Raw genomic sequence first — 25603 nt, forward strand, 5'->3', positions numbered from 1 at the left:
GTATTTGAATTTTTTAATCACCTAGGGATAAATAGTTATTTCCCTGTGACATGAGTTTACTTATTGTCTTGTAGATAGATAAAATTAAATTAATATATTGAGTGGCCACTTGTGCAATTAAATGAATGAGATTAAGTGACTAAAATCTTCTGAAGTTATTTTGTATTTTAATTTCTTATACATATTTTTATATACTGCAAACACATCATGTGCATCATTAGCTATCATAATATTTTCTAGTATAACTAAAATACTCATTTTCTTTAAAAACATACCATTACTATTTTAGACCAAAAATGTAAAATTTTCCCAATTTTAACAACCTTAGTAGTGTAAAATATAGAAATGTCATGTAATGATACACCTCAATCTGATATAACTTATGCTGTTTCACAACTTCTTAAAATACTCCAAAGTATTTTAAAGAATTTTTAATACTTTTATGTATCTTAATTATTTAAAATAATATGCTATTGATCAGGAAAAGGTGCTAATTTATCATGTAGAAATTAATTTTCTGTGTTATGTATTCATTCCTTACTCTCCTCTGTAATGATGTCTTGATTATACTGTTCAATAAATAATACCATTTTGCATGTAGTATAGCTCAATGTCTAATCCCAGCTGATTAAAAAATTATAAAGCAATACAACATGTATTGAGTCATATAATGAGTTATGGATAATTATGCATTCATGTGAAGTTTGGAGATGATTATTAAAGATAAGTTAATAGGGAGGCTTATACTGAAGATTCAGGAGTAACTATAACTGCATATATAGTGGCTGCTATTCTATAACAAAGATTAAAAAAATTCTTAGCATCTTCCATTTCATTTTGCTTTCTGTAAAATGGAAATGATATGATCACTGATCTCGTGTAGTCATTATAAGAAGTAAATAATTAAAGGACTTAGAGCAGGGCCAAGCACAATAGTAAGTGCTTGGAAAAACATCACTAGAATTATTGCTTAGTTAATGGAACTTAACAAGGTGTATATGCTGTGCATTTAGAATAAAAATGAGTGAATATCATCTACTTATTTGCAAAATATATAATAATTAAAACCAGAGTATGAAGTCTGTAGAATTAATCTACTGTACTTGCATGATTCTTTTGACTATAATTCTAATTACCCAGAATTCTCAGACTATTCTTTCCTCTTCAAGGGAATGTGATTTTCTCACCTAAATAATGTTTTATATGGATTCAAGAACTATGGATTTGTTAGTACCACACTGTAAACCAGTAGAGGCACTTATATATCTCACAAGGTTTTAATACTTATTTTCTTCTGGTTTAGGTACCATGCCTTCTGTTATTTAATAGAGCCTTGATTGTTTCAGTCCAATGCAGTAACTATTTTACTGCAAACATCTTATCTGCCTGTCAGTTCTGGTTATTTTGTTACAGAGTTGACTCTCTTGACATATGAATTTTCAATATGTAGTGTTTATTAATATTTGCACGTATAGACTTACATATATGCACTACTTCCCAATATAAAATGTTTAAAATAATTAAAGGTAGTTGGGGGTCAGGAAAAGACAATTAAGTATTTCCAGAACAGGAATGCACAGTAGAAAGATCCTATCAGCCTATGGCTGATTTTCATTGTAAAGCATGAAGGTCACCACAATAGAATATACTCTTCAGAATTGTGTTTTCTAATATATGAGACTGGAAGGCCAGGGAATGAAGGGAAATGTCCATTGATAGAATGATATATACATATCTGTCATACACGTAGTGATCTATTTGTCCATAAAGAATAAATTGTGAATATGATCATACTATACATATAAACTTACCCATATTACAGCAGCTTAGAGTAACCACAAATATATCTAATTCTGGGCATACTTACAGGATAATATCTGATTCCTATCTGTTTGTACTAATGTCACATAAAATAGACCATTCATGGTGTATTATCTTTCAAATAATCTTGTGTTGCTTAAAGCAACATAAAAATATTGGGAAAACACATTTCACAAAATTAAAAAGAACAGATTTACATTCTTTGACTATTATCAGCTGTTCACAGATTTTACCTTTGAGACTTGAGAAATGTGTTTAACCTTACCAGACAATTGACTGGTAACTGTAAATCTGTCCTGATAGAACACTATTGAAGATTTTAAAAACATTCAGCATCATAGGTCACCAGGGAATTTCATATTGAAATAGTAGTGAGATGTCACCGAAAGTCATTAATAATTTCCAAAAGTACACAACATTGACCATCATAAGTATTGGTAAGGAACACAGCAACTAGACTTAAGAATGTTCACACTACTTTGAAATACCGACTGTTGTGAAACATGGCATTCACTTACCAAAGACACAGCAACCATCTTCTTTGGTATATATCAAAATAAATTGCAAAGTCAGGTGTTGACACCAGACTTGGTGCATATGGCAGTTTTGTAGGTCTTTCCCAGAACTTTAGTTTCTTTACCAATTAAATGGGCAAATAGTTTAGGCACATATGCACAATACAATATTATTGAGCCCTAAGGAGAAATGGGCTAATAAGCCTAAATAGGACATGGAAAAATATGAATGGCACACTACCAAATTATGTAAAGCTAATCTGAAGAGATTATATACTGTACTTTTCCATTTAAATAAAATTCAGGTAAAGGCAACACCTTGGGCATATTAAAATCATTAATGTTTGGTATGATTTAGGAGAGAGCAGTAGTGTGGCCTGTGCTAATAACATATTCTATCTGCTCCTCAAAATATACTAGGGTCTGAATTCTATTTGTACTTACCAAGAATGAGCACATTCAATGTGACGGGGTCCTACACACACACACACACACACACACACACACACACACACACAGACACACACACACACACACACACACACACACACACACACACACACACACACACACACACACACACACACACACACACACACACACACACACACAGAGACACACACACACACACACACACACACAGACACACATGCACAGTTTGATTGCCATGTTAGAGAGTCACAGGTATTGTGCTTGACTCCTTAAGTTTCTCATTTTCAATCTGTTCAGTACTTCTCCCTCCCTGAATTGGATGTCACTTCAACAAGTTGTGTTCTTTTCATTTTGTTCCTATGTCGTATTAATCTTCATGCCTGAAATCTACTTTCAAATGTTTAAATAAATTGCCTCCTTTTCCTATTTTAGGATGTATCTTATATTGTACCTCCTTATTCAAGGCCTCAAAAGACCTAAGTCAATTTTGTTTTGTGTTCTGCTGTCTTACCAAGTATTTTTCAGGTTTTTTTCTATGCTATTGACCCATTTTTTTTGTTGCTTTATATAAAACTAACCTTAATCTGAAATTCGGTGTTCTGTGTATTTATGCTTTTAATATCTGTTACAAGATCAATTCCTTGGCTCAATGATTTCTCTTTCGTGTAGAAGTGGTGATGGCTCACATTAGGAATGTGACACAGAGTGTCACAATGTAAAGCATCAGACTGTCTCAGCATTTTAAGAGAGCCACTACTTTTTCTTCTAAGATTCACTGTAGCACTTGTAATTTCATGATTATATGACAAATGTAGTATTATGAGTTATTAGTATTCTCCCAAGTTGTACAAATTAATAAAGAATTCAGATTATTTTTCATTCACAGATCTGATTGAAATAGGATATCAGGATTTGTATAAGTAGTACAATTTGCATTTGTCTATCCTTATCCTGATATATATATATATATATATATATGCATATATGCAAATATCACAAAATTGTGTATTTATGATTATACATGGTGAGGTTTTTAGAGTTAGTTTTTGTGATACAAAAATATCTCTTAAGTGATATCAATCTCTCTTTTTTAATATTTCAAACTATGTTTAAAAGAATAAGAAGAAAATTAAATTTATTGTTGTTCTAAAAAATGAAAATTTTCTATTTTCTAAGAAATACAATTTCTCTGATGTTGTTTACTGGTTGACTAGTTGACTGATGTGTCTCTGTTTCATGTTTAATGTTCCAGGAAGAACCCTATGTCCTGTTTAAGAAGTCTGACAAACCTCTCTATGGAAATGATCGATTTGAGGGCTATTGTATTGATCTCCTGCGAGAGTTATCCACAATCCTTGGCTTCACATATGAAATCAGGCTTGTGGAGGATGGAAAATATGGAGCTCAGGACGATGTGAATGGACAGTGGAATGGAATGGTTCGTGAACTAATTGATCATGTGAGTATCTTTTCCTATTTCCTGTCTCCTTCAGGTGCTTGCTCTATGTTTTGCATCATCTTATTCAAAGCAGATGTTTTTGTCACTAAAACCAAACAAATTCAAGAATATACTATATCCCTCTAAGAAAGATGTCTGCTCTAAATTACCTTGATGTTTGATATTTGCAGATAGCTGGTCTTAATTTTTCCATTGTGGTGCAATTTCCAAGCAGTGAATTTTCACAGTGTTAACTTCTTAGTCATCAGTAAATAAGTATGCAAACTCCAAATTTCTTTTTCTAGCATAGGATACTTTGAGATAAAATTATAGTATCTATATTAAAAGAAATGTAACATGAAATAATGTATAAAATCAAGAACAGAAACAATTTAATCAAAACAATAGAGATTTTTCATATGACTTAAATCTTAAATATTCAGCAATTGACTTGTTTTCATTAACAAAAGTAGGTGTTCTTTATAAGCCAGAAAAGTACTGTTTCAGAATTCCTAGGTGGCAGTTTTCAATGAATTAATTTATTTGAAATACATTTTTATAAGCTAGAACATTATATAGCATTGTATTTCATTTTGTGCATTGTGACATTTGATTCACTTGAGAATTTCTACAGTAATAAACATTATACAACTAATATTATGTAATAGGCTTACTATTATTAAGGTAAGAATTATACAAAATAATGAAACTAATTCTCTTTTAAAAATTAATGTGTTGCTAAGTCTAGTAGTACAGGGATATATTCCCAGCCACTTGAGAGGGTGGGGCAGCAAGACCACAAATTCAAGACCAGCTTTGGAAACTTAGTGAAATCTGGTTTTAAAATGAAAAGCAAAAGTAAGTGTGGAAAGAACTTCAGTGGAATATTTCTTGCCTTGCATTTGAAAGCTATAGTTTCATTACCAATACTGAAAAAATAAAATGTAAGAAAATATTATTAACTATTATTAACTATTATTTCACTAAAGCTCTTACCAATGCAAATAGAAACTGTAGACAATTTTACTCATCATTATTTTTATATCAAATTTCACTTTATTTTTTTTTATTCTTTGGAAATTTCATACATGTATATAATTCATTCTAGCCATATTCTTTCCCTATTCTCCATTTCCTGCTAAAATTATTCTTTCCAGGCCTCTCCACTCTTTCCACATTTTCTTTTATATTAATTGTTCAATCAACTGAGTCTAATCTGAGTTGTTTTCACAAGCAAGGGTCGAAGATTTTAGACAATGAAACCTCTTCCCATAGCATTCAATAACTCATCATAGACATCCAGGGAGAAGCAGAGCCTCATGCCCCCCCCCCCCCATTCACCATGGTGACACAGATGCCCCATCACTTACTATCAACAGTTTTCCTTTTAAGGATTTCTGCATTAACCACTGCCCACTAACTTGCATACTGTTTATTAACAGCTCTTTGCTGATGTTTATTTGCTATCACATAAGTGTCATTTCCTCAAGGTGGGGGGGGATGAATTTGGCTTTGATTAAAAACTGAATAACTATACAAATAAATTATTAATTTTTCTTCAAATCTTTTGTATTTGTCTTATTTGTTTAGAATTTACTAAATTATATCCTGAGTTGTAGACTTCATCAGCTATTTTTCATAAGGTCAGCACAAGTAATCCATACATATTTTAATTCTGCATAGTCTTTTAGAATCTGATTAAATATAAGATTATTTATTTGTGTTGGAGCCAATTGTAAAATATTGAACGTACTGTTACTATTCATTTAATATTTACTATTACTATCAATTACAAATTGTAATTGGTTGCATTATCAGTGACTTAAGCAAGAATGATAATTTATTGGTTTTCCTCTTTGTAAAGTCAGAAATAGCAAATGGGCCTGGTGTGATTCTGTCCATGTTATCATGATGTGCTGTCTCCGTTTTGTCTGCATGTTTGTTTCCCTGAATATGCCACCAGCAGGTCTGGATTATTCAGGCAGAAATATAGTAACATTACCCTGACAGATTAGTAAAAGACCTCCTATTGTGTTTATTGATATGGCCTAGTTCATAAACTAAATTCACTGACAAATTTTCAGTGAAAGAAAATGTGCCATTATGAGTAGTTGGGGTGCCTATGAAATAGTTCAATCAAGGAGGAGCATATGATACCATCTCAGTCCCAGTAAAACCATATAAAATTTGAATGTAGAAAGTGGGTTTCCAAAGACAAATCAAGATGTTTATAACTGAAAATATGCGCTTCACAAGCATTGAAACTCTCTAGAAAAGCATGTGTGACATTTCCACAATTCTTTTTATGCAAAAGCCTAGTATACATTATTTTAGTTACTTAATAATAGATATTTTAATTCACAATATTTACTTGAAACACACACACACATATTCATAATATGTACATTGCTAGTATTAAAGCCTTGACTATATAAAATAAGTTCCATAGTGTTTCTCACCTAAAGCATCCCTAGATGTAAGGTTTAAAATGTGCCATTAAGGTGGGCATGAGGCAGGTAATGCGAGGTAATTATGAGGCAGAGCCTGTAGAGTTTCAAGCCTGAGGCCAGTCCAAATGACAAAATGAGAAAAAAAATCTCAAAAGAAACAACAAAGATAAAAGTGTCTCCTTAAATGCAAGTCTCTTTCTGTCCTTAGTTAATTATCTACAGATCTTATTATTAGGCATTGACTCTGTTTATGAGGCAAAGGGATCTGATCTTTTTGAGGGGGAGGGGGTCATTTGCAAAAGTTCAGAGAGTTTTACTGTCCTGGAATTCAGCATGCTCTTAAACATCTAATAATATAGCCCTTTACAACACAGGATTATCTGGAGGAAATGTCCATGCTGAAGTAGACACAGAGCTCTTGGCTGATGCATTTCTTTTAGTCTCCATTTAGATAGACAACGATCCCCTTCCCCACATTTTAAAAAATATTTTAAAAATATATTATTTAAAATATTTTTTTATTTTTACTTAAATAAAAACAATCTTATTTTACATACCAGTCCTAATTTCCTCTCCCTCCCATCCTGCTGTGCCCCTTACCAACTCCCCATCCTGCACCCTATCCCAAATGCAGAGATGTTAAGGCTTCCCATGGGGGGTCATCAAAGTCAGTCATATTATTTAAATCAGGGTCTAGGAACTGCCACATATATATAGGCTGAGAGACAGTAACCCTCCATAGGGAATGGTGTCCCAAAGTCCTTGCACTAGGGACAAATACTGGTTCCACTGCCAGAGGCCCCTTAGACTGCCCAAGCCCCTCTACTGACATCCACATTCACGGGGCTTGGTTTGGTCCTATGCTGGTTCTCCAGCAGTCAGTCAGGGGTCTGTGAGATCCCACTTGCTCAGGTCAGCTGTTTCTGTGGCTTTCTCCAGCATGGTCTTGTCCTGTTTGCTCATCACTCGTCCCTATCTACAGCTGGATTCCAGGAGTTTTTCTCAGTACTTAGCTGTGAATCTCTTCTGCTCCCATCAGCTATTGGATGAAGGCTCTATGATGGTATTTAGGGTATCGAATAATCTTACTATAGGGAAAGGGCATTTAAAATAGCCTATCCACTATTGCTTAGATTTTTAGTTGGCATCATCCTTGTGATTCCGTGGAGAATTACATAGTGCCAGATTTAACATTAAGGCCAAAATGGCTCCCTCTATTAAGGTATCTCTTTCCTTGGTGTCTTTCTCTTTTCTTCCACAAATTTGACCATCCTGATCCCTCATCTTCTAACCCCCTCCTCTTCTATGCTCCTATTTCTCCTAACTCCCTACCTCTCCTACATGCTCCCAATTTACTCAGGAGGTCTTGTCTTTTTCCCCTTCTCAGAGGGGTCAATATATGCCTCTTAGGTTACTCCTTATTTCCTAATTTACCTGGGGTTGTGAATTATAGGCTGGTTTTCCTTTGCTCTATATCTAACATCCAATTAATAGAGAGTACATACCATATTTTTTTCCTGTGTCTGGGTTACCTCACTAAGGACGTTTTATTCTAGATCCATCCATTTGCCTGCAAATTTCAAGATTCATTTTATTTCCCACTTAGTAGTGCTCCATTGTATAAATGTACCATATTTTCTTCATCCATTTTTTTGGTTGAGTAGCATCTAGGTTGCTTTCAGATTCTGGCTATTAAAAATACAAATAATGCTGCTATGAACATAATTGAAAGGATGTCCTTGTGGTATGACTGTGCATCATTTGGGTATATACCTACAAGTTGAATCGCTGGATCTTGAGGTAGACTGATTTCCATTTTCCTGAGAAACCACCATACTGATTTCCAAAGTGGCTGTACAAGTTTTCATTCACACCAGAAGTGGGGGAGTGTTCCCCTTTCTCCACATCCTCTCCAGTATAAACTTTCATTGGTGTTTTTGATTTTATCCATTCTGACAGGAGTGAGATTAGTTATCTCAGAGTTGTTTTGATTGGCTGATGGCTAATGAAGTTGAGCAATTTATTTTTTGTTTTTAATTTTTTCTCCCAGTTCCCTCTCCCTCCTATCCTCTCCTAAACAGAGCCCCCCCCCAACCCAGACCCCTTCTGTTCCCCAGAGAGGGTGAGGCCCTCCATGGGGGATCCCTAACATCTGTCATATTATTAAGGACAGGGCCTAGCTTCTCCCCCATGTGTCCCAGGCTGAGAGAGCATCCCTCCACTTGGAATGGGCTCCCAAAGTCCATTCGTACAATGGGGATAAATAATGATCTACTACCAAAGGCCCCATAGATTGCCAAGGCTTCCTCACTGAAACCCATGTTCAGAGGATCTGGATCAGCCCCCTGCTGTCCTCTCAGCCATCAATCAGGGGTTCATAGCTCCCCTTTGTTCAGGTCAGCTGTTTCTGTGGGTTTGATCAACCTGGTCTTGACCCCTTTGACAATCACTCCTCCCTTTCTGCAACTGGGTTCCAGGAGTTTAGTGTTTAGCTGTGGAAGGCTCTAGTACAGCATATAAGGTGGTCATCAAACTCATTACCTGGGAAAGGCATTAAAGGCAGCCTCTGCACTATTGATTGAACTGCCAGGTCGTGTCATCCTTGTAGATTTCTGGAAATCTCCCTAGTGTCAGATTTCTTCTCAAACCTCTAATGGTTCCCTCTGTTATGGTATCTCTTATCCTGCTCTCCTCTGTTCTTCCCCTGAATCAACCTTCCTGCTCGCCCATGTCTACCTCTCCTTTCATCTCGCACTTTCTTTCTCCCACCTCTCTCTTCCCTCCCTTCATGCTCCAGCTCTTCTCAGGAGATCCTGTCACTTTCCCCTTCTCTGGAGTACCATCACATGTAACTTAGGATCCTCCACATTTCCCATAATCTCTGGCAGTGTTATTATAGGCAGGAAGTCCCCTGCTCCATGTCTAAAAGCCATATATGGGTGAGTACATACCATGTTTGTCTTTTTGTGACTGGATTACTTCACTCAGGATGGTTTCTTCTAGCATCATCCATTTACCTGCAAATTTCAAGATTCCATTGTTTTTGTTTTTGTTTTTCCCCTCTGAGTAGTACTCCATTGTGTAATGGTACCACATTTTCTCTATCCATTCTTCAGTTGAGGGGCACATATGTTGCTTCCAGGATCTGGCTATTACAAATAATGCTGCTATGAGCATAGTTGAACAGATGTCTTTGGTGTATGAATATCCATCTTTTGGGTATATGCCTAAGAGTGAAATTGCTGGATCTTGTGGCTTATTGACTCACATTTTCCTGAGGAATCACCATTGATTTCCAAAGTGACTTTATGAGTTGGCACTCCAAGCAGCAGTGGAGGAGTGTTCCTCTTTCTCCACATCCTCTCCAGCATAAACTGTCATAGGTGTTTTTGATTTTAGCCATTCTAAAAGGAGTAAGATGGAATCTCCTTGTTTTTTTTTATTTTATCTTGTTTTTATTTGCATTTCCCTGATGACTAAGGATGTTGAGGACTTTCTTAAGTGTCTATCAGCCATTATAGACTCCTCTATTGAGAATTCTCTATTTAGTTCTGGGCCCCATTTTTCAATTGGTTTATTTGGTGTTTTGGAGACTAACTTCTTGAATTATTGGTAAAATTTTGGGGATCAGCACTTTGTTAGATATGGGGTTGGTGAATAACTTTTCCCATTCTGTGGGCTGCTGTTTTGTCTTGTTGACTGTGCCCTTTCCTAATAAAAGCGTCTCAATTTCAGGAGGTCCCATTTATTAATTGTTGATCTCAGTGTTTGTGCTACTGGTGTTATGTTTAGGAAGCAGTCTCTTGTACCAATTTGTTCAAGGATACTTCCCACTTTCTCTTCTAAGAGTTTCAGTATGGCTGTATTTATGTTGAGGTCATTGATCCATTTAGACTTAAGTTTTGTGCATGGTGATAGATATGGATCTATCTGCAGTCTTCTATATGTCAGCATCCAGTTATGACAGCACCATTTGTTGAAGATGCTTTCTTTTTTAAATTGTATAGTGTTAGCTTCTTTGACAAAGATCTGGTGTTCATAGGTGTGTGGGTTAATATCAATGTCTTTAATTTGATTCAATTGGTCTACCTGTCTATTTTTGCACCAATACTAAGCTGTTTTCATTAGTATAACTCTAAAGTAGAGCATGAAGTCAGGGATGGTGATGTCTTCTGAAGTTCTTTCATTGTACAGTGTTGTTTTTGCTATCCTTGGTCTTTTGTTTTTCCATATATAGTTGAGAATTGTCCTTTCAAGATCTATGAAGAATTGTGCTGGGATTTTGATAGGAATTGCATTGAATCTGTAGATTGCTTTTGGTAAGACTGCCATTTTTACTATGTTGATCCTACCTAACCAAGAGCATGGGAGATCTTTCCATTTTCTGGTATCTCCTTTAATTTCTCTCTTTAATGACACAAAGTTCTTGTCATACAAGTCTTGTATCTGTTTGGTTAGAGTTACATCAAGATATATTATGCTGTTTGTGGCTATTGTATAGGATGATGTTTCTCTGATTTCTTCCTCAGCCCCTTTATTGTCTATATATGGTAGGGCAACTGATTTTTTTTTTGAGTTAATCTTGTATCTTGCCACTTTGCTGAAAGTATACATCAGTTGTTGAAGTTCCCAGGTAGAAATCCTGGGTCACTTATTTAGACTATCATATCATCTGCAAATAGTGAAAGTTTGACTTCTTTCTTTCCAATTTGTATCTTCTTGGTCTCCTTTTGTTTTTTTACTGCTCTAACAAGAACTTCAAGTACAATGCTGAAGAGATATGGGGAGAGTGGACAACCTTGTCTTGTTCCTAATTTTAGTTTCTCTCCGTTTAGTTTGATCTTGGCTGTTGGTTTGCTGCATATTGCTTTTATTATGTTTAGGTGTATTCCTGTTATTCCTGATCACTCCAAGACCTTTATCACAAAGGGGTGTTGTATTTTGTGAAAGGCTTTTTCAACATCTAGTGAGATGATCATGTGGCTTTTTTTTTCAGTTTGTTTATATGGTAGATTGTATTGATGGATTTTCATATGTTGAACCAACCTTGCATCTCTGGGATGAAGCCTATTTGGTCATGGTGTATGGTTTTTCTGAGGTGTTCTTGGATTTCATTTGCCAGGATTTTATTGGATATTTTTACATCAATGTTCTTGAGGGAGATTGGCCTGTCATTCTTTATGTTAGTTTTGTTTTGTGTGATTTGGGTACCAACATAAAAAGAGTTTGGCAATGATCTTTCTGCTTCTATTTTGTGGAACAGTTTGAAGAGTATTGGTAATAGCTCTTCTTTGAATTTCTGGTAGAATTCTGCACTGAAATCATCTGAAACCTGGACTTTTTTTTTTTGAAGAATTTTGATGACTGCTTCTATTTCATTAGGGATTTTAGGTATGTTTAAATTGCTTATCTGTTCTTGATTTAATTTTGGTAAGTGATTTCTACCCAGAAAATTCTCCATTTCCTTTAGATTTTTGAATTTTGTGGGGTACAGGTTTTCAAAGTATGACCTGATGATTCTCTCAATTTCCCCACTGTCTGTTGTTATGCCCCCATTTTCATTTCTGATTTTGTTAATTTGTATGTTCTCTCTCTGCCTTTTGGTTAGGTTGGATCAAGGTTTGTCTATCTTGTTGATTTTTTCAATGAACAAACTCCTTGTTTCATTGATTCTTTGTATTGTTTTCTTTCTTTCTACTTTATTGATCTCACCTCTCAATTTGATTATTTCCTTCCATCTACTTTTCCTGGGTTAGTTTGCTTCTTTTTGTTCTGGAGCTTTCAGGTGTTCTGTTAAATCTCTATTGTGGTTATTCTCCAATTTCTTCATATGGTCACTTAGTGGTATGAACTTTCTTATTAGCACAGATTTCAGAGTGTCCCATAGGACTGGGTATGTTGGGCTTTCATTTCATTGAATTCTAGGGAGTCATTGATTTTTTTATTTCTTCCTTTATCGAGGAGTGATGCAATTGAGCATTGTTCAGTTTCCATGAGTTTGTGGGGTTTCTGCAATTTTTGTTTTTGTTGAATTCTAATTTAAACAATGGTAGCATCAGGGTAACTGCAGTTTCAGAAGATGAATCTGTGAATGTTCCTTCTGCTTCTATTTTGTAGATTAATTGAAGAGTATTGGTTCTACCTTTTCTTTGAAAGTCTGGTTGAATTCAGTGCTAAAAAGCATCTGAACTTGGAATTCTATTTATTTATTAATTTATTTATTTTGGTTGGGTGACTTTTAAAAATTATATATATTCACTAGGGGCTACAGGTCTGTTTTAATTGCTAATTTGATCTTGCCTTATCTTTTAGAAGAAGTATGTACTATGAAAATTATCTATAAAATTCTTCCAGATCACACATTTGGTGGAGTACACGTTTCCAAAGTATATCCTGATGATTCTTTTGTTTCTTTGATGTCTGTTGTTATTCTCCCATTTTCATTACTTACTTTCTTAATTTCTATATTCTCTCTCCATCTCTTAGCTAATTTAAATATAGGTTGGTAAAGCTTATTTTCTCTAAAAAAAATCACCTTTGTTCACTCTTTCTTTGTATTGTTTGTTTTTGTGTCTTTTTTGTTGATCAACTCCAAGTTTGATGATTCTTGACATCTAATCAATTTGACTGTGATTTCCCCTTTTTGTTCTAGAGCTTTCAGGTGTACTGTTAAGTTATTAATATAAAATCTCTCCAGTTGTAAATACTTAGTGCTATAAACTTTACCTTCTAAACTTACTTCATTGATTTTCATAAGTTTGGGTATGTTGTGTATTGACTTTCAGTCAATTATAGAATGTTTTTGGTTTTTTTTTTTTGAAATGTTTTACATTAAGTAATAAATTATTCAGCTTCCACAAGTTGGTAAGCTTTCTCTTGTTTCTTATGTTGTTACTACTATCCAGCTTTAATCACTGGTATTCAAATAGGATTCAGGGTCTTATTACGATTTTTGTGTATTCATTGAGACTTGTTTTGTGGCTGAATATGAGGTAAATTTTGGAAAAGGTTCCATGAGGTGCTGAGAGGACTATATATTCTTTTGTGTTTGGGTGAAATGTGGCATGAATATCTGTTTGGTATATTTGGTTTATAACATTATTTAACTCTAGCATTATTGGTTTAGTTTTTGTCAAGATGACCTATCTATGGGTAAGAGTGGGGTATTGAAGTCTCCCATTACCCATGTGCAAAAGTCAATTCATGATTTAAGCTGTAATAGAGTTTCTTTTATGAACTTGAGTGTCCATTTATTTGGTGTATACATGTTAAGAATTGCAGTGTCTTCTTGGTGGATATGTCCTTTGATGAATACGATCAATTGTCCTTCCCTATCTCTTTTTATTAGTTTTGATTTGCTGTCTATTTTGTTAGATATTGATATTGCTATACCATCATGCTTCTCAGGTCAATTTCTAATAATATTTTTCATCCTTTTACCCTGAGGTTATGTCTATTATTAATGGTAAGCAGTGTTTCTTGACTGCAGCTGCAGGATGGATTCTATATTCACATCCATTTTCTTAATCCATGTGTTTTTATTGGGCAGTTGGGTCCATTGATTTTGACAGATATCAGTGAGCAGTATTTGTTGCTTCCTTTTTTTTTGTTGTTGTTGTTGTAGTGTTGTGATGTTGTTGTTTGGTGTTGGTGTTAGTGTTGGTGTGTGTGTGTGTATTTATTTGTTAGTCTGGGATTATTAACTTTTATTTTTTCCTAGTGTGTTTTTGCATGCATTGATGTCTTTATGTTGGAATTATTATTCTGGTGCTTTCTTTAGGGTTGGATTTGTAGATAGATACTGCTTAAATTTGGTTTTGTCATGGAATGTCTTATTTTCTCTACCTATTGTTACTCATAGTTTTGCTGAGAATACTATCTGGGTTGGCATCTCTGCTCTGTTAGAGTCTACAGAACATCTGTCTAGCTCTGTCTAATTTTTCTAGTCTCCACTGAGAAGTCAAGTATGATTCTACTAGGCCTGCCTTCATATGTTACTTTGTCTAATTCCCTTGCTGTTTTTCTTTTTTTTAAACACACTTTTTTGTGTCTTCATCATTATGTACTGAGGGGATTTTCTTTTCTGATAGAGTCTATTTGGTGTTCCATTGTTTCTTGTACTTTGATAGATGCCTCCATCTTTAGGTTAGGAGAATTTTCTTATATAACTTTGTTAGAAATGCTTCCTGTGACATTTACCTGGGTTTCTTAATCTTCTACTATACCTATTATTCTTTCCAGATTTCCTGAGATTTTTCTGCTAGGATATTTTGTTTCTACCTTACCATTTTGCTTGACCAAAGAATCCACTAGTTCTTTTTTGTCTTCAGTTGTATTCCTCATCTCTTATAGTCTGTTGATGAGACTTTACTCAGATTCCTCTTTGAGTTTCTAAAATTTCCTTTCCATATTTTCTTCAATATGTGTTCGTTTGATTCTATTTATACTTTCATGTTTTTAGCTGTGATATTTACTTCCACTGTTTGGGTTTTATTTATTTATTCTTTAAGTATCATTGGCATATTCATTAAACTATTTTAATGTCTTTGTCATGTTTTTCAACTATATTGAAATTCTTGGAGCCTACACCAGTAGTGTTTGAACTCTAGTGGGTTCGTATTATCCTGGCTGTTATTGACTGCGTTTTTAAACTTGTGTGTTGTTATCTTGGCTTGGGAAGATTGTAATTCTTTTTGCTTATATCTGGTCTTGTCTTTGTGGAGTGTTTTATCTTTGCTTGTTTGTTTTCTTGGCATCTGTTTCCCTCTCTGGTTCTTATGAGAAAGTTGCCCAATTGTTAATCTTCTGGGATTATCATATGCAGGTTCACTGGGAATTCTAGATATTAAGATCTGACACATTTATATTGAGATAGATGAGGAAGGGCATCTGAAATGGTCCAGAGGAGGGAGAAAAGCAGTGTGTTCTGTAAGGATCTACTTAGTGCCCTGGGAATAGAAACAGAGAGTGAGTACATACTATAGAGCTGGGGATGGATCTGGGAGACTGTATTTACAGGAAAGGAGTGAGAAAAATATGTGAGCTTACTTACCTGTTTCACTGGACTACTTATTTGTCTTGAAGGCTTGAATGGTGGATTCCCAGGGAATGTCTACTAGAGTTGGGAAAGGGGATAATAGGATGAATGGGTAGAAGGTTAGAAGATTTGTGTTACTTGCTGGAAATGGGAACAGAGAGGAGGAAGAGGCTTTGGCAAAAATACTGCTATAGAAAGTGTGATACAGGGACTTTAGATTTAGAGAAGAGTGAGAGGTGAAGGATTGCAGTTATCCTACCTGCTTCCCTGCCAGAGTCTAAACACATGTTTTTTTTTTTTTGTTTCTTTGTTTTATTTTTATGTGTTTTCTTTTTGTTTACACTTCTTTCACAGAAAGCATACTGACCACAGCTCTCCTCTCTACACTCCTCCCAGTTGCTCCTCACCTCTACCCCAGATCCACTGTTTCTCTGTTTCCCTTCAGAAAAGAGACAGCTTTTTAGTGATAGCAACAGAACATGGCACAAAAAGATACAATAAGACTAGGCACAAACCCTCATATCAAAGTTGGATGAGGAAACCCACTAGTAGGCAAAAAATCAAAGGAGCAGGCAAAGGAGTCAGAGATGCCCTGCTTTCACTATTAGGAGACCCATAAAACCTATAATCTAATAAACCACAGCATTATGCAGAGGACATAGCACAGACACATACAGGTTCTGTGAATGCCCCTCCAGGCTCTGTGAGACCCTACTACACATATGGTTTTAATATTGTTTTTCAGAGGCATTTCAAAATGTATTATTTGGTGATAAAGATAGATTGCTATATGCAAGTCTTTTCCTAGCTTAATGACTTGGGTTTTGTAGGTTTATATAACACTTACAAAAAGTGAAGTGATAATAGAAAACCTAAAGTGCTATTCAATTAGTATTACATAGGAAAGTTAATATCTGCTCTATTCTTCTTAGAAGAAAGTAAAAAATTTTGGGATAATAGGATACAAGGAACATCCATTTTCTTAACTTTTTTCTAATATTGAAAATCCCATAGTAGTTGTTATTAGAAAAACATTTCATGTTTGGTGACAATTAACTGTAATTAACTGTAAAAATTGAGATTCTTCTGAAAAAGTTTTAAGGGGAAAGTGGAGAGTTAACTTTCCAATGTCATACACACACACACACACACACACACACACACACACACAGAGAGAGAGAGAGAGAGAGAGAGAGAGAGAGAGAGGGAGACAGACAGAGACAGACAGAGAGAGACAGACAGACAGAGAGAAAGAGAGAGACAGAGATAAATGAGACAGCAAGACAGTGAGAGACACAGAGAGACAGAGAGAAACAGAAAAAGGAAATAAGACAGAGAGTGAGATTGAGAAAAGTGATTTCCTCTGTCCATTCTGTCTACAGGTCATTTCTATCATGTATACAATTGAATATGATATATGCCTCATACAATAATTATGTGAATAAAAAAAGTAATAGGGAGTAGAACACCAATAGAATGACAAGATAGGGTATATAGAGTTTGCAGTAGCACACACCTTTAATCTCTGCACTTGGAAGGCAGAAGCAGGCAAAACTCTGTGAGTTCAAGACATGCCCACACTACAACCTCCAAAGCAACACAGGGAAACTATGTTTTGAAAAATCAAAACAAAACAGAAAACAGATGGGATAGATGGAACTGACAAAGGATCCAGAAGACAATGATAGAAAGAAATAACAACACATGGGGGTTGCAGTAGGTCCCAAGGAACCTTGTGACTTCCAGTAAAAATAGTGGCTTCCTTTTTTATTCACATTTGCTGATTATTTACAAATCTACACTAGTTTAAAATCCAGGTAGACTTTATCTTATGGTATCTTGCATGCACAACATGTCAAGATTGCAAAAATTTAAGCATGGATAGAGGAGGGACTTACAAACCTATCACTCACTGAGGAGCTTTGGGAAATTTAGGGAATTGTGGAAGGGACAGTCAGTTTTCTTTAATGCAGTCCCTTCTAGGCTTTCCATGTTCCAGTAGATGGCCCTATTCCCATGCATGTACCAGCAGAACTAAGTGGACTTAGAATGTTAAAAAAAGAAATATATGAGATATATGTGTGTGTTTGCAGTATACTTATGTGTAGGAGGAGTTGGAGAGGATTTAATAATGAGTGAATTTGATCAAAACATATTACATATGTGTATAACATTCTTAAACTTAGTGAAGTTTTACAAAAGCAGGTAGAGAGAAGCATGGGAAAGGTGGGAAATGTTTTACAAATTATGCTCATGGGAAAATCTATTCTGGAAATGTGATTATTCTTAAGATATCTAGAAGTGAATTTTAAATGCACCCATCTTAAAGACAAGTTAACAAATTAAACTCATCTATGTGCTAACTATGCTGATTTGATCTCAGTCACTCAGTCACATTCATAAGTCTGAACATCATATTTTATCTTAAGTTCTAGTTGCTTTGATAAATACTGTGGACAAAATATCAGCCTGAGGGAAGAAGGGTTTAATTTGTATTACAAGTCTTATGTCACATTGCTGCAAGAAGCTAGAACAAGAACTCAGAGCAGGAAATTAGGGCAGGATATGAAGCTGAGACAAGAGAGCCACTGCTTTTTGGCTTGCTTTTCTAGGTTTACTCAGTTAGTATGTCGTCTCCCACAATGGGTTCAGCATTCCCACATTTCATGTTAAGTAATGAGAGCATAGACATGCCCATAGACCATCTGAATGGAACAATTTCTCCGTTGGGTTTCCCCCTTTTACTATGACTCTAGTTTGTGTCCAGTGTACATAATTTGTACATATTATGCATTTGCCAAAAATGTAATTAATACAAACTATGCTAATTAATATGGAGTACATATGAATAAATAGAATTTAGTTCTATAGCTGAACTCTTAATGCATCAACACATGAGTTTGGGGAAGCTTACTCTAATTTAGAACATGAGTGCAGTGTGCAAGCCTTCCTATACCACATGGCAAGTAAGAAACTTTCAAAGCAAATGCTATTATTATCACAGTCATTACACTGATGATGTTACTGATGATGTTTATCACTTGATATTTATATTTCCTATTAAAAACCATGTATACTCCTATGACATTGATGTTAAACTAGATTATACTTAGAACTAGTTCATTGTTCAATGTTTTCTTTAAAATATGATCCTTTGTTACTTCAATTGTTTTTGTGGCTTAAAAGAAAATGCTTAACAGCAGTTTTTTTTCACAACAGAATGAAGGAGAAAATATATATCAGTGTATAAACAGTTATCATAAAATCAGAAGTCTGTTGTGACATAATTCACATACATTTTATATCCTTTTTTAGGAAGCACCACCAAGCCCAGTGATCCACATGTCAGAGTATTTTTCACCATGTAGCCATGACATTGCAATTGGTGTTTAATATTATCAAGATTTTTATGACTCATAAATAAGTCTTAAAGGACCTCAGTGTACTTTACATTACATTGCCTCCTGATCGCTCTATTATGCATCCTGAAGGTATTCAAATATTGGGTTTTCAAGAAACTTAAAAAGGCTCTGGGTATTATTACAAAATTGTAAAAAATGAAATAAAAATCTAACTTTTTGAAGAGTTGTAGAGTTGGCCTGTATTGCTTCAATTGGATTTGGATTTTCTATCCCACCTTATTAATGAGTGAACAAACTTGAAAAACCACCATCAAAAACCAAAAACATGATTTTTGACCCAGGTAAAATTATCATTAATTAATTTCAGTAAAATTAACTAAAAAAATAGATGTGTGGGTTTAGTCATCATTTCTTGTTTGTTTTTGTATTTTTTTTTTTTTTTTGGGTTTTTCAAGACAGGGTTTCTCTGTGTAGCTTTGGAACCTATCCTGGCACTTGCTCTGTAGACAGGCTGGACTTGAACTCACAGAGATCTGCCTGCCTTTGCCTCCTGAGTGCAGGGATTAAAGGCGTATGCCACCAACGCTGGGCTATTCATCATTTCTTATTATCCTAAGTTGACAATGGTGACTGAGTTTATTACATTTGTTGGAGGCATCTCTTTTACTCTAAGCATACAGCATTACAGATACAGTTTAAAGATACTAGTTTTTAAAGTTTTGTAATTTTTCAAGTCAATCATAAGGACTCATTTTAGCCACATCCCTTTGCAGATATAACCAGTCTTAAGAGTGACTCTGTCATACTGACTTGATCTCTAGTGCTTTTTAGAGAAGGGCATCACTCTATTGAGCAATATTAGAAATCAGTCCTGCCAATTGCAGAAGTGTACTAAGACAGAGCACTGCTCCTAGAAGACATGCAAGAGTTTCTTTAATGGCATATAAAACAAGGAGTTGTTGAAATTTAAGTGCTTACTTTCAGGGGCATTAGATGCTGAGATATTTGTCCTCAAAATTGTTAAGTGTTTAGTATCTGATGAGTGATTGTTTCTCTGATATCATTTATAACCTGAATTTCTCACTAATTTAAGTTTGTTCATATGTTGTTGACAAATGGGATTAGCTGATTTAATTTGTCAATTTCATGATAACTTGTTCATCATTCCCTTAAATTTGGTAGTTTTAGGAATTAGGAAAAACATGAAATTATTAAAAATTATAGGGTAACTATTGCTGAAGACACCATGTACTTTAAATATAAGGCTCAGAGGCTTCTGAGGTAGAACTGAAATGAATACCTCCTCCCTGAGGAATTAGGTCTCATGAAACAAGAGTTTCCATGCAAACTTGCAAAGTGACAGGAAATAAACACTCCTATCCAGCTTATAATGCCTACAAACCATAAAATTATCAGTATGGCAAGATAAATATATGGGAGTAGTAGTGGCATGCATAACTTGGCTGTATACAGGTACTTTCAAATTAAGCTTAAGATCTATTCCACAAGAAGAAAATCAAGCCTAATTCTTGAAACCTTGCCAATTAATGAGGGCTAGTGAATTCATGGATCTTGGAGAACAACCTACAACCACCACTTTTCTAAAGCGGCGTAATCTCTGACTATTCTTATATTTGTTCCCAATTTGTCCTAAATGTCCTTACAACTCACCAAAGAAATTTCTCTTTTTAACAGACAGAGACCATTAAAGAAAACTACAACTAATTAAAATATGTAATTATGGAATCTAGTCCTAATGAATACATCTACACATTCTCCCAAAATTATAGGTTAGTGAACATTGAAGAAGAGAAGGTGGAAAGATTGTAAGAGTCAGAATATTATGGAGTTTGATGAAACAATGACTCCTACTAATATCAGAAGCTACATATAAAAATTCTCATTAACATGAGAGACTTTCTCTCTCTCTCTCTCTCTCTCTCTCTCTCTCTCTCTCTCTCTCTCTTTCTTCATGAATTTTTCTTTTATCCCTCAAGTTAAATTTAAAACTCTTACAGGGTTCAGATAAGTATATTAGGAAAGGTAATCTAGACAAATGTTATAAAAGCTACTCTAAATCTGTTATATATTATATCATATTTTGGTTCATTTGAAATTATTTGACAAGAACTACTGAATACACATTTGTTGAGTGTCTATTCTGGGAAATGCATTGGGGACTACAGGTTTTTTTGCATTTTTTTATAATCTCTTTATTGACTCTGTGTGTTTCCAATCAAACAACCCAATTCCTTTGACCTCACAGTCCTCCCTTCCTCCCCTCATCCCTGCCACACCTTCCATAAGGAAACAAATTGATTAAGCAAAACAAAAACAAAAATAAAAAACAAAACAAAAATCACAACAGAAAAATTTCTTTTCTTCTTTCCTACTTCTCTAATGCCTCTTCATTCACCCTGGTAGCAATGGAGGCTACAGTATGCCATACTGTATACTTCTTTGTCCCATACATTTTACTGGCAAGTTCAAAGCATCTGGTTTCTGGTACACCATCATCACTAGGTTCCCACTGGAACTCCTCTGGGTTATCCTGTTGCTGTCATCAGCCTTGGAGATCTTGTGGGTATCATGCCACAGGACTAGGCCTTTCACTAGAGAGAGCAGGTCCTAGATGGTGTAAATGCTAGTGTGGGTCAACCCAAGGCGCAGCTGATGACCTAGATAGTAGCCAAACTGGTCAGTCGGGACCACTGGGACTACTACCTCATGCAAGTGGGTGGAGTAAGCTCCCCTATCTGCATGGTTCACCCTAATCTGTGGTAAGGGGTGGGTGGGGGGACTCGCTCTAGAATGCAGGTGCCAGTTTTTCCAGGGCCAATTAAGGGCAAAGCCAGCTCAACTCCCATGGTTCCTAGGGCCTCCTGAGGTGACAGGCCACAGATATCCACACAGACTCCAGCTGTAGCTGGATTACAGACCAGGAGATGACCCGTGGCACCAACTTGGACCATTCTGGCCTGGATGGAGGGAGTGGCCACTCAGGTGGGAATGGTTATGGTCCTAACCATTGAGTCTCTAGATTACAGTGTTTTTTAGACTTCTACCACTAAGCAATATTTTAATGCTCTGAAGTGTTACATAAATTTGAAATCTCCCTTTGATATTTTTAATTTCTTTTATTTTTTATTTATACAAAATCATAAAAATTTCCCTCTCTTTCTTCCAAACCCTCCTAAGTACATCTCCTTTTGCTCCCTTTCAAATTCATGTCATTTTCTTCCTTTAATTGTTGATACATTCATATCTAAGGTCCATTGTGAAAATTTTCAAGCAACACCATTTTCTAACAATAATATCTTGAGAAGTTGCTATAAAATATATTATATAAAAACATAACTGTTGTCTTATTTGGTAATTATAAAGTCTTGGATGAATATTTCCCATATATGGTACTAAATGATTCAAATGATTCCTGGTTTGAGGAAATTACATATCTGCAACTTGTATTTAGACATAAATATTAGAAGGAAAAATTTCAAAGCTTTCCAAACTTTTTAAATGAATGAAGAGAAGTAGACTTGGATAGAAAAGGTTTTGGACTTTTTAACTGAAAAATACTTCTTACATAAAAATGAAAATAGAAATATATATTAAGGTGAAAGGTTCCTCAAAAAAAGTTGCCTATAAAGAATGTGCAGGACTCTAGCAGTATTTTAATCAAAAGGCAAATGTGTGTACTTGCTTCAGATAATAAGTTTACAGTGACACAGCTGGAACAGCAGGCTGGAAAGTTTTTGGTATTCTGATTAGCATCTGTCATTAGCAGAGTGCTAGATGAAATGGGACTTTTAAGACAGATACAAACAAAAATAGCATATTCAAGGGGCATATTCTTTAGAACATAGGAAAATCTATATAGCAAACAAGCAAAGAAAACCTGAGAAAAAAGGTATATTAATGCTTTTATTGAGATAATAGTGATAGCTGAGTCTTTCTCAATAGAAAAATGTTATTTCTTTGTTATTGAGATTGGAGTTTTCATTTCATATGAATTTTTGTCAAAGTACTTTTGACAAATGGAAATACAATCTTTCTAATAATACATTCTACATGGTATTACTAAATAGAAGTATAATTTAGTATTATTAATTCATCATTTTTGTGTCAATCATGGTTGTAGGCACAGAAGATTTAAAAAACATGCATAAATTGTAGGTAAGATAAGTAATACGTTCTTGTAATTTACATAACACAATAATTCAGATATAGCAAGGATATGTAAGGAACGTTAGGGTATATCTAATCTCATTTGCAAGTATCATGGCCAGGATAGGTGCCATTCTTAAGCTGTAACAAAGTGGCAGATGCTGCATTTAATTTCAGCACTTACTTGCACTTGAGGAACGTCATTTGCATACTGTCACGGTTGAGGGAAGCAGTGAACAGTGATTTGCTTAGATTCATTTCATTGTATTGAAGAACAACTAAGTTCATGACAAACTTTGATCTGATTCATAAAAATTTAAAGAGAAGAAAGTGTAAAGTCTCTGTGCCTCTTCCTTAAATACCAAGAAATTCATTCAACCTTTTAAATCAAATATGAACTGCCTGTGGAATCTGCGCTTCACTGATTACCCTAGTAATTAAGCACTGTTGTTTCATATTCCAATCTTAAATCTTTGTATACACAATTTCTAGATTAATTCTAATTAATTTTTGTTTCCTGGACTTTTCTGGACATTTCATATGGTATGGTAATATTACAGCCAACATACTGAGTTTCTTTTTACAAATTAATTAAATGTGTAAAAAAATCACAATTATCTTTATCAGGTCACTTTTTTTTGTTTTGTTTTTTTGTTTTTTTGTTTTTCAAGATAGGGTTTCTCTGTGTAGCTTTGGAGCCTATCCTGGCACTTGCTCTGGAGACCAGGCTGGCCTCGAACTCACAGAGATCCACCTGCCTCTGCCTCCAGAGTTCTGGGATTAAAGGTGTGTGCCAGCAACGCCAGGCTATCAGGTCACTTTTTAAGGAAGTATTTTGCTATTTAGACCATTGGGAGAGCAGAAAGATTGTAAGGTTTGTTAGTTTACAAGTTATAATCCTCATATTTTATTTACCCATATTTATATTTATTTTCTAACTTACCTTTTGTTTAATACTTAATCCTATTAAATAGTTTATGTGTACTGAGAGATCCACCTTGTCCGCACCTGTAGCGCTGACCACGCCCACGTGTCACAGGTGAGGAGGATTTGAAGGAGTGTGAGTTTAGGCCTGGGGTCTGGGCAGGTGGTTCAAATATTAAATATAATTTATTTCGGAGAGAAGTCACTTACACAGTAAGCAGATGGCCGCCACAGATTCCTGCTCTAAGGATCCGCACAGACCACTCCCTGTGACCGGAACAGATGCAAAAAGAGCCACCTACCAGGACCCCAGGCCTAAACTCACTCCCTGTCACCCTAACCTGGGACCACGCCCAAATATGCGTGGTCAGCGCTACAGGTGTGGGCAGGGTGTATATCTGACAACTTTTATGTCCTTTAATTTTTTGAGATTTATTTTTATTAAGGTATATTTGAAGTGGCTGTTTTAATCCCATGTAAGTGTGGGTATCTGTAGAGTCCACCAGAGGAAGCTGGATCCCCTGTAGCTAGTGCTACCTGCAGCCACCCAACATGAGTGCTGACACTAAATTAAATTACTAAATTAAACTAAACTAAACTAAATTATTAAAAACTAAATTAAAAGACACAGGGTACTTTCTCTGGACCCCATGTCCTTTAATTTTTATAACTTACATGGAGGAAAATATCATTATAGATTTACAATTTTTTCTAAAAATTATATTCAAAATTTATCTGATGTCTTTCTAATGTACATCTCTGCTTTTTAATACAAGATTTTCTGAGTTCTTTCTCAGTTTGCAGATTAGTTTTGAGAATGCAGAACTATAGCTGTACGAGTTGCACTTACAGTGTAAGAGTTAGTGGATATTAATATTTTTATTGTATGTCATTTAAGTTATTCTACCTGGAAAACCCTATATAAGTAAGTTTACACCTCTTATCAGTTTCCTAATGTTGTAGTCCAGACATTAATGTTTAAATGTTTTGCTTCCTATTGTAAGTGTTAATGTGACTGAAACATACATGATTTCACAACTTGCTTAAGGGCCTCTCTCTTGACAGACATAGTCAAGAAATAATTATATAATAAATAAATGGGTATAATTTTTTCTGTAACCGGACTGATGCAGACTCCTGAACATGGATGTCAATGAGGAGGCCTCTGCACTCTAGGGGGCCCCTGATGGTGGATTAGTATTTTTCCCTGGTGTAAGAAGGGACTTTGAGAGCCCATCCCACGTGAAGGGATGCACTCTTGCCCTGGACACATGGGGGAGGGCCTAGGTCCAGCCCAGGATGATGTGATGGACATTGAGGAGCCCCTGTGGAGGGCCCTACCCTGCCTGGGGAGTGGAGGGTGGATGGGGTGGGGGGTAGGTCAGGGTGGGGTAGGAGGGGGTGAGTGAGGGGAGGGAGAGGGAGAAGGGATTGACATGTGAAACAAGCTTGTTGCT

General features: G+C 35.3%; 1 protein-coding gene across 1 annotated transcript in view; it reads left to right on the forward strand.

The window, feature by feature from the left end:
• The window catches only part of Grik2 (glutamate ionotropic receptor kainate type subunit 2), a 650167-nt gene that overhangs the window by 447444 nt on the left and 177120 nt on the right, over positions 1-25603 (forward strand). Inside the window, exon 10 of the mRNA XM_027402939.2 lies at positions 4021-4227. Coding sequence (XP_027258740.1) covers positions 4021-4227 — 207 coding nt within the window. The remainder of the gene's footprint in view (positions 1-4020; positions 4228-25603) is intronic.

This window comes from Cricetulus griseus, chromosome 2, assembly GCF_003668045.3.
Source record: "Cricetulus griseus strain 17A/GY chromosome 2, alternate assembly CriGri-PICRH-1.0, whole genome shotgun sequence".
Taxonomy (NCBI): domain Eukaryota; kingdom Metazoa; phylum Chordata; class Mammalia; order Rodentia; family Cricetidae; genus Cricetulus; species Cricetulus griseus.